At 43.3% G+C, this 14,614-nt stretch overlaps 1 protein-coding gene across 1 annotated transcript in view; it reads right to left on the minus strand.

The window, feature by feature from the left end:
• Positions 1 to 5,374: 5,374 nt before the first annotated feature.
• LOC144761501 (trypsin I-P1-like) overlaps positions 5,375 to 14,614 on the minus strand; it is an 82,699-nt gene continuing 73,459 nt past the window's right edge. Inside the window, exon 6 of the mRNA XM_078646830.1 lies at positions 5,375 to 5,524. Within this exon, the coding sequence (XP_078502956.1) occupies positions 5,375 to 5,524 (150 nt within the window). The remainder of the gene's footprint in view (positions 5,525 to 14,614) is intronic.

Raw genomic sequence — 14,614 nt, forward strand, 5'->3', positions numbered from 1 at the left:
CAAACTTGGTGAAAGGACAGGACAGGCCTCGTGGGATGTAGATAACCACCACCTGTATTGCTGAGCCTTTCAGAGTCTGTGGGAGCCCAGCATCAGCAGACCCTTCAGCTTAGTTGCGGAGCTTGCAGATGCAGGGAAGTGACTCCTTCACTTCAAGGAAGATTCTTTCAAGTATCTTGGATGCCCACAGGCCTTGGAAGGTTTCTTGTATTGAGCACAGGCATGTACGTTGCAGCAGACGTGCAGGGTGAAGAGATCAGGAGCAGCAGCCTTGATGCCTAGAGCGAAGTCCAACAATGTCCAGAGTACCCAGAAGGTCGAAGTTGAAGTGGTGTCTGAATTGAATTGTGTCCCACGACGAATCTAGGGACCCCCCTCAGGTAAGCCCTTAAGTACCCTAGGGAAAGGGTAGAGACGATTCATGGTTCCCTCCCAGGGGTGGGGTTGGACCGTGGGGAGGATACTCTCATGTCCTTTGTCCAGTTTCGTGACAGAGAGGGAGCCAGTTGCTGACTGAGTGGCGCTGGCAAGTGCTCCCGCCCGGCCCCAATACACTAAACCATGTCTGAGAGGTGGTCACACCTCGCTCTGACAGGATACATATTGTACTGCCTTCTGTTGTTCGAGATTGGCTCAGCAGCAGGAGTGCAGAAACGTTTCTCTGGTCGGCAGCAGCCATGTTGTGCTGTCCAGATCTAGACGACTGGTACCTGGAGCACTGTTGACCTAACGGAGGGTCTTTACAGTGCTTGGAATCAGACCTCCCACACTGTTTACGGTGTGGGGGTATGATTCCAATATGTTTGATACATAGAGTTCGTTACAGCCAGTTTCGAGACGGTCATTGCGTAATGACGGGGTGCCCATCTTTATGTTATATGGCCTTCTCACTTACAACCGGGGAGAATGGACTTCGAAGGCTGTAGGGGGTGTCATGCTCATGCAGGGGCACCCTCACACTTAAAACTAATAAGTCACCCCTAAAGCAGGCCTTTTCAATCCTGAAGGCAGTGTGCTTGGTTCTAAGTGCTGTGACCTGAGATATATTTTATTTATTTATTTAAAAGGTTTTATATAGCGCTAGCTGGACCCTGAGGTATGAGAGTGCTTTACAGAATCGAGAGCAAGGCAATAATCAGTTACTGGGCAATAATCACATGTTACATAAAATATAAAAACAAGGGAAGTATAGTTCTACAGAGCGTGAGGAGCACACATGAATATATACACAAAAAAGGAAAATTGTATGGCAGTGGGGTGAAAATTACTGAAGTGAGGTCCATTCAAAAATAAATTAGAGTTCAAGGAGAGAAGGACATCTGGAACAATAGAGGCAAACACAAAGAAAGAAACAGGCAACTGATCAACGGAGACTGAACGGATCAAGAGAGCCTAATTGAACCAGGTTCAGTTTGTCCATGGGTTCCCGTTCAAATGCTTGGAGCATTCCTTGAAAAAGAGTGAGCCTGGGTAGTTTTCCTTTGTCATTTGGGAGGCACAAGAAGAAGAGGGGTGGAGCTTCTCATAGTCCTGGTACTTCCTGCTTTTGTGAGTTTGTTGTCTAAATAGTCAGGGGAATGAGAGTGAAGTGCTTTGTGGGTGATGCAGGCAGTCTTGTAGATGAATTTTTCTTCAATAGGAAACTAGTTTAGGGACTTATGGGCAGGTGTGATGTGTTCATACCACTTAAAGTCTGTTATGAGTCTGGCTGCCATGTTTAGTACTGATCTGAGAGGGGTGAGGTGAGTTTTGGGGGTCCCTGTGAGAATAGCATTCCCGTAGGCAAGTTTGGAGAGAACCAGAGATTGTACAACCCATTTGAAATCGTCTGATGGAATGAATGGTTTAATTATTTTAGGTGTTTTAGTGTGTAACATGCTCCTTTGGCTGAGTTATTGATATGATCCTTCGAAGACAAATATTTGTCCAGGGTGAAGCCTAAGGATTTAGCCGAGTTGGATAGAGTGAGCGAACAATTTAGGGACTTCAGGTCATTATTCCAGCCTTGGATTGGAAGGTGATTACTTTTAGGAGAGGACAGGATAACTTCAGTTTTGATGGGGTTTTATCCTGTCACATTTGCTTCAGATTCAAAGACAGAAACAGCCTGGCATTTCGCTTCTATCAAATTGATGTTTATTCTTTGAACATGCAGCTAGGCGTTTATTTTCCTTTGACTACAATACCAGAGGATTTTTAAAAGTGAGGCTTTTGGCAATTTTGCTGGTGTGAAAGAAAGGCTATAGGGCGTCGTTTTTTTAAAACACACAACAAAATGTAAATACCGATTAATGAACTCTACACATGTTTAAAATGCATTAGCAGTCCTGAATGCATACAATAGTCAATGTGTTCTTTAATTTCATGTGTGATGGAAACAATGATTTTATTAGGATCAAAACAAATCAATTATGGTGTTTCTCAAAAGACAAATATTTGCTGAAAACCAATTGCACACATTATCATTTGTGCACTATATAGTTGTAATAGTGGATTTCTGTACAAATAAGTGCCCATTTCAATGTAGAATGTGCTGTCTGTAAATGACAGTGTGCTACCACACCATGCTTTAATAATGTATTTGTGTCAGTGTGATCCTAAACACACCACCAGCTACATACCAGACCTATACCATCCTCTATCTGAATAGATGTGGCTCATCTTCTACACTTGTCCTTTGTGTGACACTTGAATTTTTCACAATCTGCATGAGTTTAGTGATGTAACATTGATGGCAGCATTACCACTCAGAAAATTGTTCCAGCACTACTGTTTAAAAGAAGTTTGTTTTTATCAGGCTAGTGAGCGAGGCCATAAATGAAGTTGCCTCCCTCCACTCTTTGGATAATGTGCATCAGCTGCAGTGTTTTGTCCATGTGGGTAGATTGACCTAAATATTTCAAACCCATTTCCTTTAGGCTCAAAATATATTTCTGCTCTTTCAAAACAAAACACTAATAGTATACTTATGTAATTAATAAGTTGAAAATGACACCTGAGAATAAGACCGAAAACTTCTTTCACTCCCAGGCTTTTAGGACTGTAGAAACTATGGGGCATATTACCAAGCTATAGCGATAATTATCGCTAAGCTTGGTTAGCGGCCAAAATAATATCGCCGAGCTTCGCCTATTTTTATCGCTTAGGAGCCTTGATATTATCAAGGTTTATCTCCTAAGCGATAAAAATCGTCCGAAATGCATGAATATCGCTGAAAAGTCAGCGATATTCATGCATTACCGAGCAAATGCTCTTAGCCATGTTATCCACCTACCATTGGATAACATGGCTAAGAACTGCTCTGGGGCGTTAGCTTTTGGAGATAATCGCGCTTATTTCCAAAAGTTGGTAATAGGGGATAGCGATGTTAGCATCTTGGCATGCCCACTTTGCATGTCATTAGCGGTAATTATCGCTGACATGCAAAGTGGGCCCCTAAATGCCCGCTATCGCCTATTAGCTGTCGCTAACTGGTGTTAGCGACAGCTAGGTAATAGGGCGATAAAATTATCGCCTCTTTAGCGGGAAAAATTCCAGCTAATAGGCGATAGCGGGCATTTAGGGGCCCACTTTGCATGTTGCTAACATCGCTATCCCCTATTACCAACTTTTGGAAATAATCGCGCTAAGCGCGATTATCTCCAAAAGCTAACGCCTGCCCAGAGCAGTAAATAGCCATGTTATCCAATGGAAGGTGGATAACATGGCTAAGAGCATTTGCTCGGTAATGCATGAATATCGCTGACTTTTCAGCGATATTCATGCATTTCGGCCGATTTTTATCGCTTAGGAGATAAACCTTGATAATATCAAGGCTCCTAAGCGATAAAAATCGGCGATGCTCGGCGATATAATTTTGGCCGCTAACCAAGCTGAGCGATATTTTTCGTTCATACTTGGTAATATGCCCCTATGCCACTCACTTTTTATAACACCAAAAATGCATATAGCTCACTGTACAGAGTGTAAGAACTTCATTTGTATCTGCCAAGACATTTTCTTTTTATAGTTAATGATTATATTACTCTGGAGAAAAATACCAACATGCCATTATTTAGTCTAACTTGCTTTTACTAATCAACCACGTTAGTTTTTTGTCCAAATTAGAAAACATATGGTACAAATCAGGGGTACCTCCCTAGCCAAAACATGTTTATTGTTATTTCAAATGTCCAGAAGAGAGGGGAGAGATAAAGGAAAGCAGAAGGATGACTGCGATAAACAGGGCCAACTGGAGTGGGGTGATGAAGAGAAAGAGATATATGGGAAGAGGCCTTACAGGTGAGAAAAGGGAACAGATAACAAGGAGTAGAAAGATGGATGGGGGATGAGGAGAGAGGCAAATGTGTGATTGGAAGTGAGAGATTGGGTAAAACAAGCAGAGGGAGAGGAGAGAAGAAGGGGCAGTAGTAAATGGGAAGGGGCAGGCAGGAGAGAGCGGAAAAAAGGAGGGTAAGACAAAAGAATGAGGGAAGGGGTGTAAATGGAAGAGGCAAGACGGAGAGATAAAAGAAGGGAAGGGAGAATAGAGATGAAAAGGGGGCGATTAGAGAAATGGTCTCAATCGCAGCCATTCGGATGCGGGTCCAAGCGTGGGGCATTCATTTTTTCTGGCTTCTCCCCTGGCTTTAGTAAACTTCGGCCTCTAACAGATAGCCACTTTCCCCAGACACAGCAGCCCACTAAACATAGCCTGTACCCCAAGACATATATATACACCCTGCCCCCCATCCGACATATAAAACATGCACCTCTCAACACAAGCCTGCAGTCTTCCTCAAACATACACATGTGGCCCCATACACTAGTAGAAACTGCAGACACTACAGACACACAGCCTGCAGTCCAGCATGCACACTTGTAGCCAACACCTCCAACACACAAAGCATGTACTCCCACAATTACTTCATTCACTAATACATTTACTGGTGTATATGCAGAAATATATTTATCGAAGCACTACAAAGGACAATTACATTTCAATACATTGTAATGTAAATCAAGTACTTAATTATAGAGATGAGGTTACATTTTATATTTTCCATGGATGTCTCAATATGTTTCACTGATATCACAAATGTGCTGAAAGTTGGCACCAAATGTTTAAGTATGTTGTTTGATTAAAACTCTGATTCTCTTTCAGAGCTGACACAAGCAACCATGCTATAAGTTTCTGAGACAAATTATGACTTCATGGGAGTATGAAACACATGTGAATGCCTCATTACTGATGGTGCCACCTGAGTTATCACATGGTAATTTATGTACTTAAGATTTGGACACTATAATGTGCACATGTATGTTTCAAAAATGAGTATAACATTTCTTTGTTTCAGGAAACCCCTTTTAACATTGCCTATACACTTTCAATGCATTAATTATCAGACATGGTTTTATTGATCCAGGCATTGTAGTTGCAGACTCTGGTGTAAACACCCGGGTAGCCCGCCTTGGCGCATCCGTTTCCAAAGGAGACAACACCCTGAAGCTGTCCGTTGCACTCCAGGGGACCTCCTGAATCTCCCTACAATGAAAAAAGAAAGACTGTGTTTGAAAAATGTAATTTCTATTCATCATGCCTAAACTGGGCCTCAGGCTAGATAGTTACATTAGGAATTTTTCAACAAGAAATGTTTTTCAAATGTTTTTTCGAAAATGCAATAATTTGTTGTATAAAATGCAGGAAAGCGTTCTTCTATGTTTAGTTCATTATGGACTCTGGCATATCTGCAAATGTAATATTTTGTACAAAGAATGTATGGCAGGCATACTCGGGCACTAGCACTACAACATAGATTACATTAGGATGTGTCATAACAACCAGAGCTGGCATCTTTGGAACTGGGAAAACGAGCTCGAGTCTCTGCGTCGGCTCAACATCCTGTAAATCTGGGCAAATCGTATAATCTCTCTGAGCCCACAAAAATAATGTGTTCTTGTGTAATGTAACTGGTGCTCATGTAAACCACACCATATAAAACGTCAATAAAAGTAATACCAAAAGAAAAAACTGAAATTGATCATGTTAACTTGCCCCAGGTTTATAGCTGTATAGGTTTGGGTGACATTTTTATCACGCCGGGAATTTCGTGCCGAGCGTCATATGCAACATTCTCGAAATTCTGCCATAATGCCACATTGCATAATCACGCGCTGTTCATGGCAAAATTTTACAGCGAGCACATGAGAATGTCACAAATGGCTAAAACTTGAGAGACTGTTACTCACACCACTTGTGTTTGTCATGCATTTCTTTACCATTACATCGTTGCAAGGACACATTTTGCACTAAAATATAGCACTAAATGATGGATTTGCATTTCACGTAATTAAGCCTAATTTCACCCAATTAGTCCTAAATTTTGCAAATTTACACAATTGGAAATTTTGCGCACCTTTTAGCCTGTATCATGAGCACCTCATTTATCAATTGGAAATGTTGAAGCTGGGGCACCATATTGCTATGCCCTTGATGATTTTATTATCTTTCAATGAATGCATTCAAAATTGCATTAAGTACCAGTAACGGCCCGGGGAGGGAGTTCCACAGGGCGGTGAGGCAGGGCGGGGGGTAGTAAACTCGGGCTCACGGCTGACCGGAGTAATGTACATAAATAAAAAAATTAAACGAATTTCATTGAGCGCACTGAAACGCATTTGGCGTTTCAGCGAGCACAATGAAATTCGTGCAATGAAATTCACCCCACAGTGTAAAAAGGAAAACTAAAATGATAATAACTGAATGAATGAATTACTAATTTATTGCTTGGTTACTCAAAACCATTACATTAAAAGCAAGGTACAAAAGAACGCAACATTTTTTAAAGGGATAAACATTTTAAAAGAAAATCTGTGCAATTAAAATCTGAGGGGCTAAAGGTCCATAGTCTTTCAGTCCAACATAGTTTTTTTTAGCTTAGCCACTGGCTGTGTGTGCTCCAGTTGAGCTAATCGAATGGTACAAGGTGTTATGTGACCTCGGCGCAGATGCTTATCTGGTCCCTTAGCAGGGAGTGGACATCAGCTTCATGCGGGTCTGTTGGACGAATTTATTAAACATAGCCATCTGCTACTATGTTCAGCGTGTAAAGTAGATGGACTGCCTCCTTTGCAGTTTGCGTACCCAGTAGTAACAAGATGGGCCTAAGATAAAGTCTGCGAGCTAAGCGCAGGGCCGGGCAGCAAAATAGGAGGTGGGCCAAAGACTCACGTTTATATTTGCAGAGCCGGCACTCCATGATCGCCGTTCTTGTCGACTCCGGGGTGTGTAATTCTTTGAGGGGTAGGGGGTGTAGTCTGAACGCTAAAATCCTGTGTAAGGCTTCTCTACCCACGGCCTGCGTGAGGTGAAGTTTAGGGTTGTGCTCTCTGTGTGGGAGGCTTTGGGACTCGTGGAAGCCTCTTTTTGCCAGCGATTCCAAGTCCAAGGTGCGAGAGCAGAGACGGACTTGCTTTTTTATTATTCTTTTGATGGCAGAGTACTTGATTGTCTCGGGGTCCCAGTTCTCTAGTGCTAGTTTCAGAAGGTCTGTGGCCGTGGCGAGGGTGGCTGACCAAGGGTTGCCAGGTTCCAAGAAGATACTTTTTAAAACTGCCTTCCTTGTTTTCTCTTGTGCCGCTGTGGTAAGATAGAAATATTTACTCAGAGAAGCCATCTCCAGTTTTTGTTGGTTCAAATTTAATTCTAATCGCACTAGAGTGTTCCTGGTGCAGGCAGTTAGATGGAATAGCTTTTTATGTGCAGTGGAGTGGATTTTTTCTAGGTCTGTAGCTAGTTTTCCTGGAAACGCCTGTTGTGCGTAATTAAGGGATGGCATTAATTTTTCCCTCAAAACTCTTTGGATGGCCATTGTTGTGGGGCTATGTAGAGTGGCGTGTAGCTTGCAGAGGGCGTAAGTGATGCTTTTCCCTTTGGTTTGAATTTTGTGAAGATGGACTCCTGGGCGGCCTGTTTCACTAAACCAGACTCCCAAGTAGTTATAATACTGTGTGCAGTCCAAAGTCAGCTGGTCGAGCCTCCATTTTGCTAGTTTTTTTTGGGGTGATGCCCGAAAATTACTAGTTTAGATTTGGATGGGTTGGCCACCAGCTTATTTTGAACATTGTAAGTTGCCAGAGCCGTGAGTGCTTTTTGTAAGCCTGTTTTGGTGTGATCTAGGAATACCAGGTTGTCAGCGTATTGCATTAGTTGGATCTTAATTCCCCCAATCCTTGGTGTTGCTAAAGTGGCTCCAGTCAAAGCTTGGCCCATGTCTGCTGAGTATAAATTGAACAGCAACGGGGCTAAGACGCACTCTTGCTTTAGGCCGCATTCCGTTTCGATTTTCTCTGTGGCAGAATCGCATGAGAGTTTAATTCTGACCCACGTTCTTAGATACAGTGATTGAATTGCTTTTAATAGAGCTGGGTTAATGTTCAAGCGTGCCAGCTTCTGCCAGAGGGTGGAATGATCAACACCATCGAACGCTGCAGAGTAGTCAATAAAGCAAGCGAAGAGAGGGAGGCTTTTGCGAGACACTGCTTGATGGACTAGATATGAGAGGGCAGTTATGTTGTCCACCGTTGATGCCCCGGTTCTAAAACCTGTTTGGAAGAAGGGCAAAAGGCCTTCAGTGCTGACCCAGCTTGATAGTTCCGCCAGAAGGGTACTTATGCCTTGCACTCGATGTCCAACAAGGCAATCATGCGGTAATTTTTGGGATCGGATTTCGGCCCTTTCTTGTGTATTGGGTGCAGGAGCGACCCTCTCCAGGAGTCTGGAACAGCTCCCAAGAACCGACATTCTGTATATAGCTGGGTCAAATTTTCTGTCCAGAAGTCTGTGTCCGCCCTGAAGAGGGAGCCAGGCAAGCCATTAGGGCCCGGTGCCCCATTATGTCTAATTTTTTTTAGGGTTGTACAAAAGAAGATTTTTCCTGGGGGAGCGTCGTCATCCAATGTTTCTGATGTCTGAGCGGTGATGTCTAGTTCTTCGCTCGCGTTAAGGCCTTTATTTGAGAAAGGTCTACTTCGGTCTTCTTTGTACAGTGTTTTTACATGGCCGACCCAGGTGCGTGCATCAAGAGAGTTCTCTCTGGGATTGTCTCCACGAGTTAGGATGTTAAGGTATCTCCAGAACTCTTGGGATTTGCAGGGTCTTAGCAGGTCAAAGATCTTCAGCCATTTTGCCTTGATGCATTCGCGTTTCGCGGCCCAGACCTTCTTCGAGTGACTTTTTGCGGCTTCTTTAAATAGCCTTTTGGCCCATGCTGTGCTGGTTTTCCAGTAAGCTCTGCGTTTGGCGTTTAGTTGTTTGGAGCTCTCTTTAATTGCTGGTATAATTCCAAAAGTATGTGGTGGATGTCGGGGGATTATGCTTATTGTATCTCCTCGGAGCAGTGAGGCTAGTTTCCCGGCGGATCCATCCCATTCTTCTATAGCGCCCCTGTTATTTGCGCTAAGTGGCCAGCCTGCCCATGTTTTTTTCCATTTTTCAAACTTATTGGTTGGCGCTGGCCCGCATTTAATTCTTCTTGGTAGTTTGTGCAGTTCTTCTCCATTAGATGCCCCAATGCAGCGTGACGTGTGGCGTGTGTCTGACGTGAGGTTCAATGTAGTTGTTAAGGCATGGTCACTTTCATTTCGCGGGTGCACTGTGTAATTTGACATTAAATTTTGTATTTTTTTCGCTTAGTATGATATAGTCTATTGTCGTTTGATTGTTGTATGTGGGGGCAAAGATAGCCCTTGGCTTGATCCTTGTGAACAGAGAGTGTGCTGTTGACAGGTTGTAAGTCTGTATTAGGGCATTGTAAGCGTCTGTGGCCCCAGAATGGTTGTTTTGTGTTGCAGTGACCCCTATATTGTGTGTGTTGAGGTCCCCAAGGATGATGGATTCCATTGATGCAAACTGTAAGAGCAGAGATTCTATCTGTCTTATCAGCAGGGTCAGTTTATCCTTGGCGCCTGGCCCATGAGAGTTGTAGTAGACATTAATTAAGAGTATTGGAAGTGGGCCGTTGGTCGTGGAGAGACCTTTCACAATGCCCGCCAGAAACATGTTTGATGTGGTTTTTATTTCTGTAAAATGAATTTTCAGCGAGTGCTTGATGTAAATGGATATCCCTCCTGAGGGTCTTCCAAATATATTGTCTTTGATGGCTGGTTTGCAATATTCTGCGTACCCTCTTATTGATATTGGTTTTGTTGCCCATTTCTCCTGGGTCCAAATTAAGGGGCCGATTAGGATGGCGGACGGACCTGCGTCCGTCCGCCACCCCAGAGCAGGAGGGACCGTCCGCAGGGGCAGCGGCGGTCCCTCCGTGCAAATTAGGATGTGACCGCCACCCTGGCTTGAAGCAGCACCCGCCGTAATGTTAAAAATGAAAGCAGTGCATTTGCCTGCACAAAGGGGCAGGCACCGCGCGGTGCCTGCCGCTTTGTGCACGCAAAGGCAGGGGGGTATAGGTAACCCCCCATGTGCACCACCACCCCCCCTTCACCCCTGGGGGGCCCGCAACGGGCCCCCAAAGAAAAGACCGTATGCCTTTACACGAAATGCCGCCGTGGAAAGGGATAGGACCGCCAACATCCTAATATGCCTGGCGGTGTCTGATAGACACCGCCAGCCATGTTAGAGCTTTTCCACCGCGGTCGGAAGGCGACCGTGGCGGAAAAGCTGCGGACGGTCTTCCTGAACCCCCAGTCATCCTAATCTGGCGGGGGTCTTTGAAGGCTCCGCAGCGGTTTTTCCGCATCCTCCGGGCCGGCGGACACTTCCGCCGGCCCGGAAGATGCGGAAAAAGCGCAATCCTAATCGGCCCCTAAGTCGGCTCCTTCCAAGAATGCCAATGCCGCTCGGTTTTGCACGAGCTTTGTAATCCCTGCGACGTTCCAAGTCATGATGTTCAATCTACGAATGCTGAGCGTCGGGTTACTGTGCTTTGCTAAACCATTTTTCGGGCGGTGCTGAGCGATCTCCTTGCTTACAGAGGAGAGGGGCAGGGTAGTAAACTCCGGCTCACGGCTGACCGGAGTAATGTACATAAATAAAAAAATAAAACAAATTTCATTGAGCGCACTGAAACGCATTTGGCGTTTCAGCGCGCGCAATGAAATTCATGCAATGAAATTCACCCCACAGTGTAAAAAGGAAAACTAAAATGATAATAACTGTTATCATTTTAGTTCTCCTGCCTGCTCGGGTGCAGGGCGGGCGGAGTGGGCCAGGCTGTCCAGTGCAGGGGGAAGGGGAGGAGTGTAAAGCACACTCTAAAATGCACATAATGATTGACCCAAACCAAGAGGGCCAGTCACACCATCAAGCGTACTTTGCATCTTCCCCACCAGGATGCATTACACAGCCTAATGAGGAAAAATGCAAAGCCTTCAAGCCCCTGTCTAAGCGCCAAACCACAGCGCTCAGATCAATCACAACGCTGCTTAATGCAGTGTTGTGATTGGACAGGGGATTCTGGGAGGCTGGGAGCTTCCTGTTGCAGTGTAGAGGAGATGGAGCAGATGTGTTTTTTTATCCCTCCCCCCACTCTGTTCACCTCACCACACTACTCACACTTAGTAGAGGCCACTACTGGTGAAGAGTAAAATCCTCACACAGTGAAAAAGTGTCTCACTGATTTAAATGCTCACCACTTGCATCCGTTATCACCTGCAGATCACAAATTCAAATCCTGGCAGAGTCAGCTCAGTCTTCTCTCCTTTTGAGTTTGCTTAAATGAGGGCTGCTTAATTGAGCTAAAACACTTGCTTACAGTGCTTCAAAATATCGAAAATATGTCAAGAAGCACTTCATTAAAGAGGGATCTCAAACCTTGCTTCAATAGAAGTGAAGCAAAAAACATCAGTCCAGAATCATGTCAAAGCAATGTTTCTGCAAGCCAGATGTTTGCTAAGTGATTATTTTTTTACTTTGGAAAACAGACGTTTCTTTTTTTAGTCAGATAGGAGCACAATCAACACATTGTGAAGGTAGCAACCATGAAATGTAGATGACATTCTTGTGTATGCTCTGGTTCTACATTTGCAGCTTATTAGCACAATGACTTCTATTTAGTTACTGGAAAAGCAAACAGGCACATACTGACCTCCAGACAAAAATACGCCTCTTTGGAAAACAACACTCCTTCGAACAAGAACCAAAGGGCAATTTTATCATATAGTTGCTAATAAAACGAATGCTGGTTTAAAACGCATAGCAACATTGATTTAAAAAAGAAAAAACAGCTTGGCTCGGCCAGCTGCTGCTCTTGTCTCTTAATTCCACTGGAAACTGGAAGATTAAGACACTCCTATCAGTGAGGCTTGGAAAGAGTTTTGGAGATACTGTAGCACTGAGGTTGATATCACCGACCTGATGGGATAGTTAATATTACACAGCACCCTTATATAATAAAAGCTGCGTGCCCTCCAAAATCCTATCGTTTATCAAAGTTTGTACAATTCAAACATGCTTACACTCGCTGCTCACGACACACACGTACAGGAAAATATAGAGCTGCAGGAATAGCACATAAGCACTCAAGTCAAAAGATACCAGTAGTTAGGCGCTGCTGCATTGGAGGAAACAAATGACAAAATTTTTAAAGGACAAACGAAGTGTGGGCTGTAAGCCCACAATGTATATACAACATGTCTCAAAGAGACAGCACATGTACTGCCTAGGCTCAACCTAAAAATGAACCTGCACGATGTGAGCGATTGTGTAATCAGCTGTGCATCATCCGCTGCTGTCTCACATGAGGAATTGTCCTTTTCTGTACTCTGGATGAAACCACATGGTTTTGTTATGTTTAATACTCCTATTGATTTGGCATTATTTACTTGATTGTATTTTTTACTAAAGGTACAGTCCTCAGTTTGTTCAATCATGCTGTTTGCAGAGCAAAAAACTAGTAAAATTCTGAAGCTTCTCTTCCGACCCTGATTGTGGAGAAGTGTGGCTCAATGGTTAGAGTCTAACACACACAAAAGTGCCCCCTTCTCAGTCTACTTATAGTTTCATTTCAACTAGGACCAAATAAACATTTCCACTAAATCTGGTCCGGTATATTTATTTATACCTCTTAGTCATATGATTTCATACAAAAATTATTTCTAATGGCAGAAAAAGAATACACAATACAAAAGATTACTTACAGTCTTACACAATCAACAATTAACATAAAAACATTACAAAAATGTCCAAACAATAACAACAAAAAACACATCCAACGAACAATGCAAATTACAGTTGATCAATTTTGCAATATGCTAGATCATTTTTAAAATCAAAATTATTTTTCGTAAAAAAGACTGATTCATAACAAGAGCGACAAAACATGTATCACTTTATCAAAAAGGCACTAGATGTAAAAATTGGCTCTTGATGGATTTGCCGACGCGTTTCAAGTTCGGGCCATAAATCCCCAAACCATCATCAGGGCTCTGTTATTCGTCTGTTTAGGATGCAAAAAAACTGAGTTTTAATGACAACCTAATCGCCTTTTCTCTAAAACACACCGTTTGGATAAGGTATAAATGTACCTGTATGTTCCTATGTGGATGACCTGTGGTAACTTCTATTAATGGATGCAATCTTTTCTTCAGGTCTCAGGTGGAACACCTTTTTTTAAAGGAAAATCTACAAATGAACAACAAATTGTCCACATTTATGGGAAATACTCATGGGGCATTGCAACAACTTAATTAGAATTATTTAAGGAATTCGTACCTCAATCTGAGCGGGCTTGCGTTGCAAAAAGGGGGAGGCGGAGGAATATCTGTTTCTTTTGTACTTTAATCCTATTTAAACAAAAACACATAACGCGCTTTTAGCAACCTTATATATATCACAGTAAGATTTTAGGCGCTTTTCTATACATTATGTGCCCGTCATACCTGTCGTGTAGTCCACTGTAGTAATACAGGTGAGTCACTTCATCTTTTCATCAATGGTGGCCGTGTTCACCTGTTTGAACAATGCACTCGCGAGGGCTCGTTTTTTTTACAGCAAAGCAGTTTGTGTAACATTATAAACAGGTCTCAAGGGCTATCATACCTGTTTTTATATAGAACGAGGTTCCGCCTCTCGCCCCCGTCTGCGGCCCCGTCCGGGGCTGCACGTATATCGGGCTCGCCTTTCTTTTGAACTCGCGAATTCCGATTAAACAAAGAATTGGTCGTTCTCTGAGAAGAGAAACGGAATGTTAGATAATTCGCGGTTTTTGGGCTTGCGTTAAGCACAAATTGGTCCGGAACAGCCGTGTATGTCACAATACCTGTTAGTGCGGTCTGCTTCTGCTGCATAAAGCCGGTGCCTATCAATCACTCCCTACTCGTTTGTAAAGCCGGCGGCCATTTTCGGGAGTATAAAGAGTCCGCTATTGCAATAAATGCATTATGGGAACTGAAGTTTTTTAGACACCTTTTGGATGTTGCCGTAAATGGCAGGAAGCTGTTCAAATGGCCACAATATTCTTTGAAAAAAGATGGTTACAGGCATAACTCGCTGAATGACGTGTTTAAAAATAGAAATTGATTCACACAGTCTTTATTGTGATAGCAAAAAGCAGATGTTACATAATTACTATCGACTTACTGCAGATTGTTTCTGCAAGCTGAGCGTCTACAAGCAGAC

Source organism: Lissotriton helveticus, chromosome 6, assembly GCF_964261635.1.
Source record: "Lissotriton helveticus chromosome 6, aLisHel1.1, whole genome shotgun sequence".
Classification (NCBI taxonomy): Eukaryota; Metazoa; Chordata; class Amphibia; order Caudata; family Salamandridae; genus Lissotriton; species Lissotriton helveticus.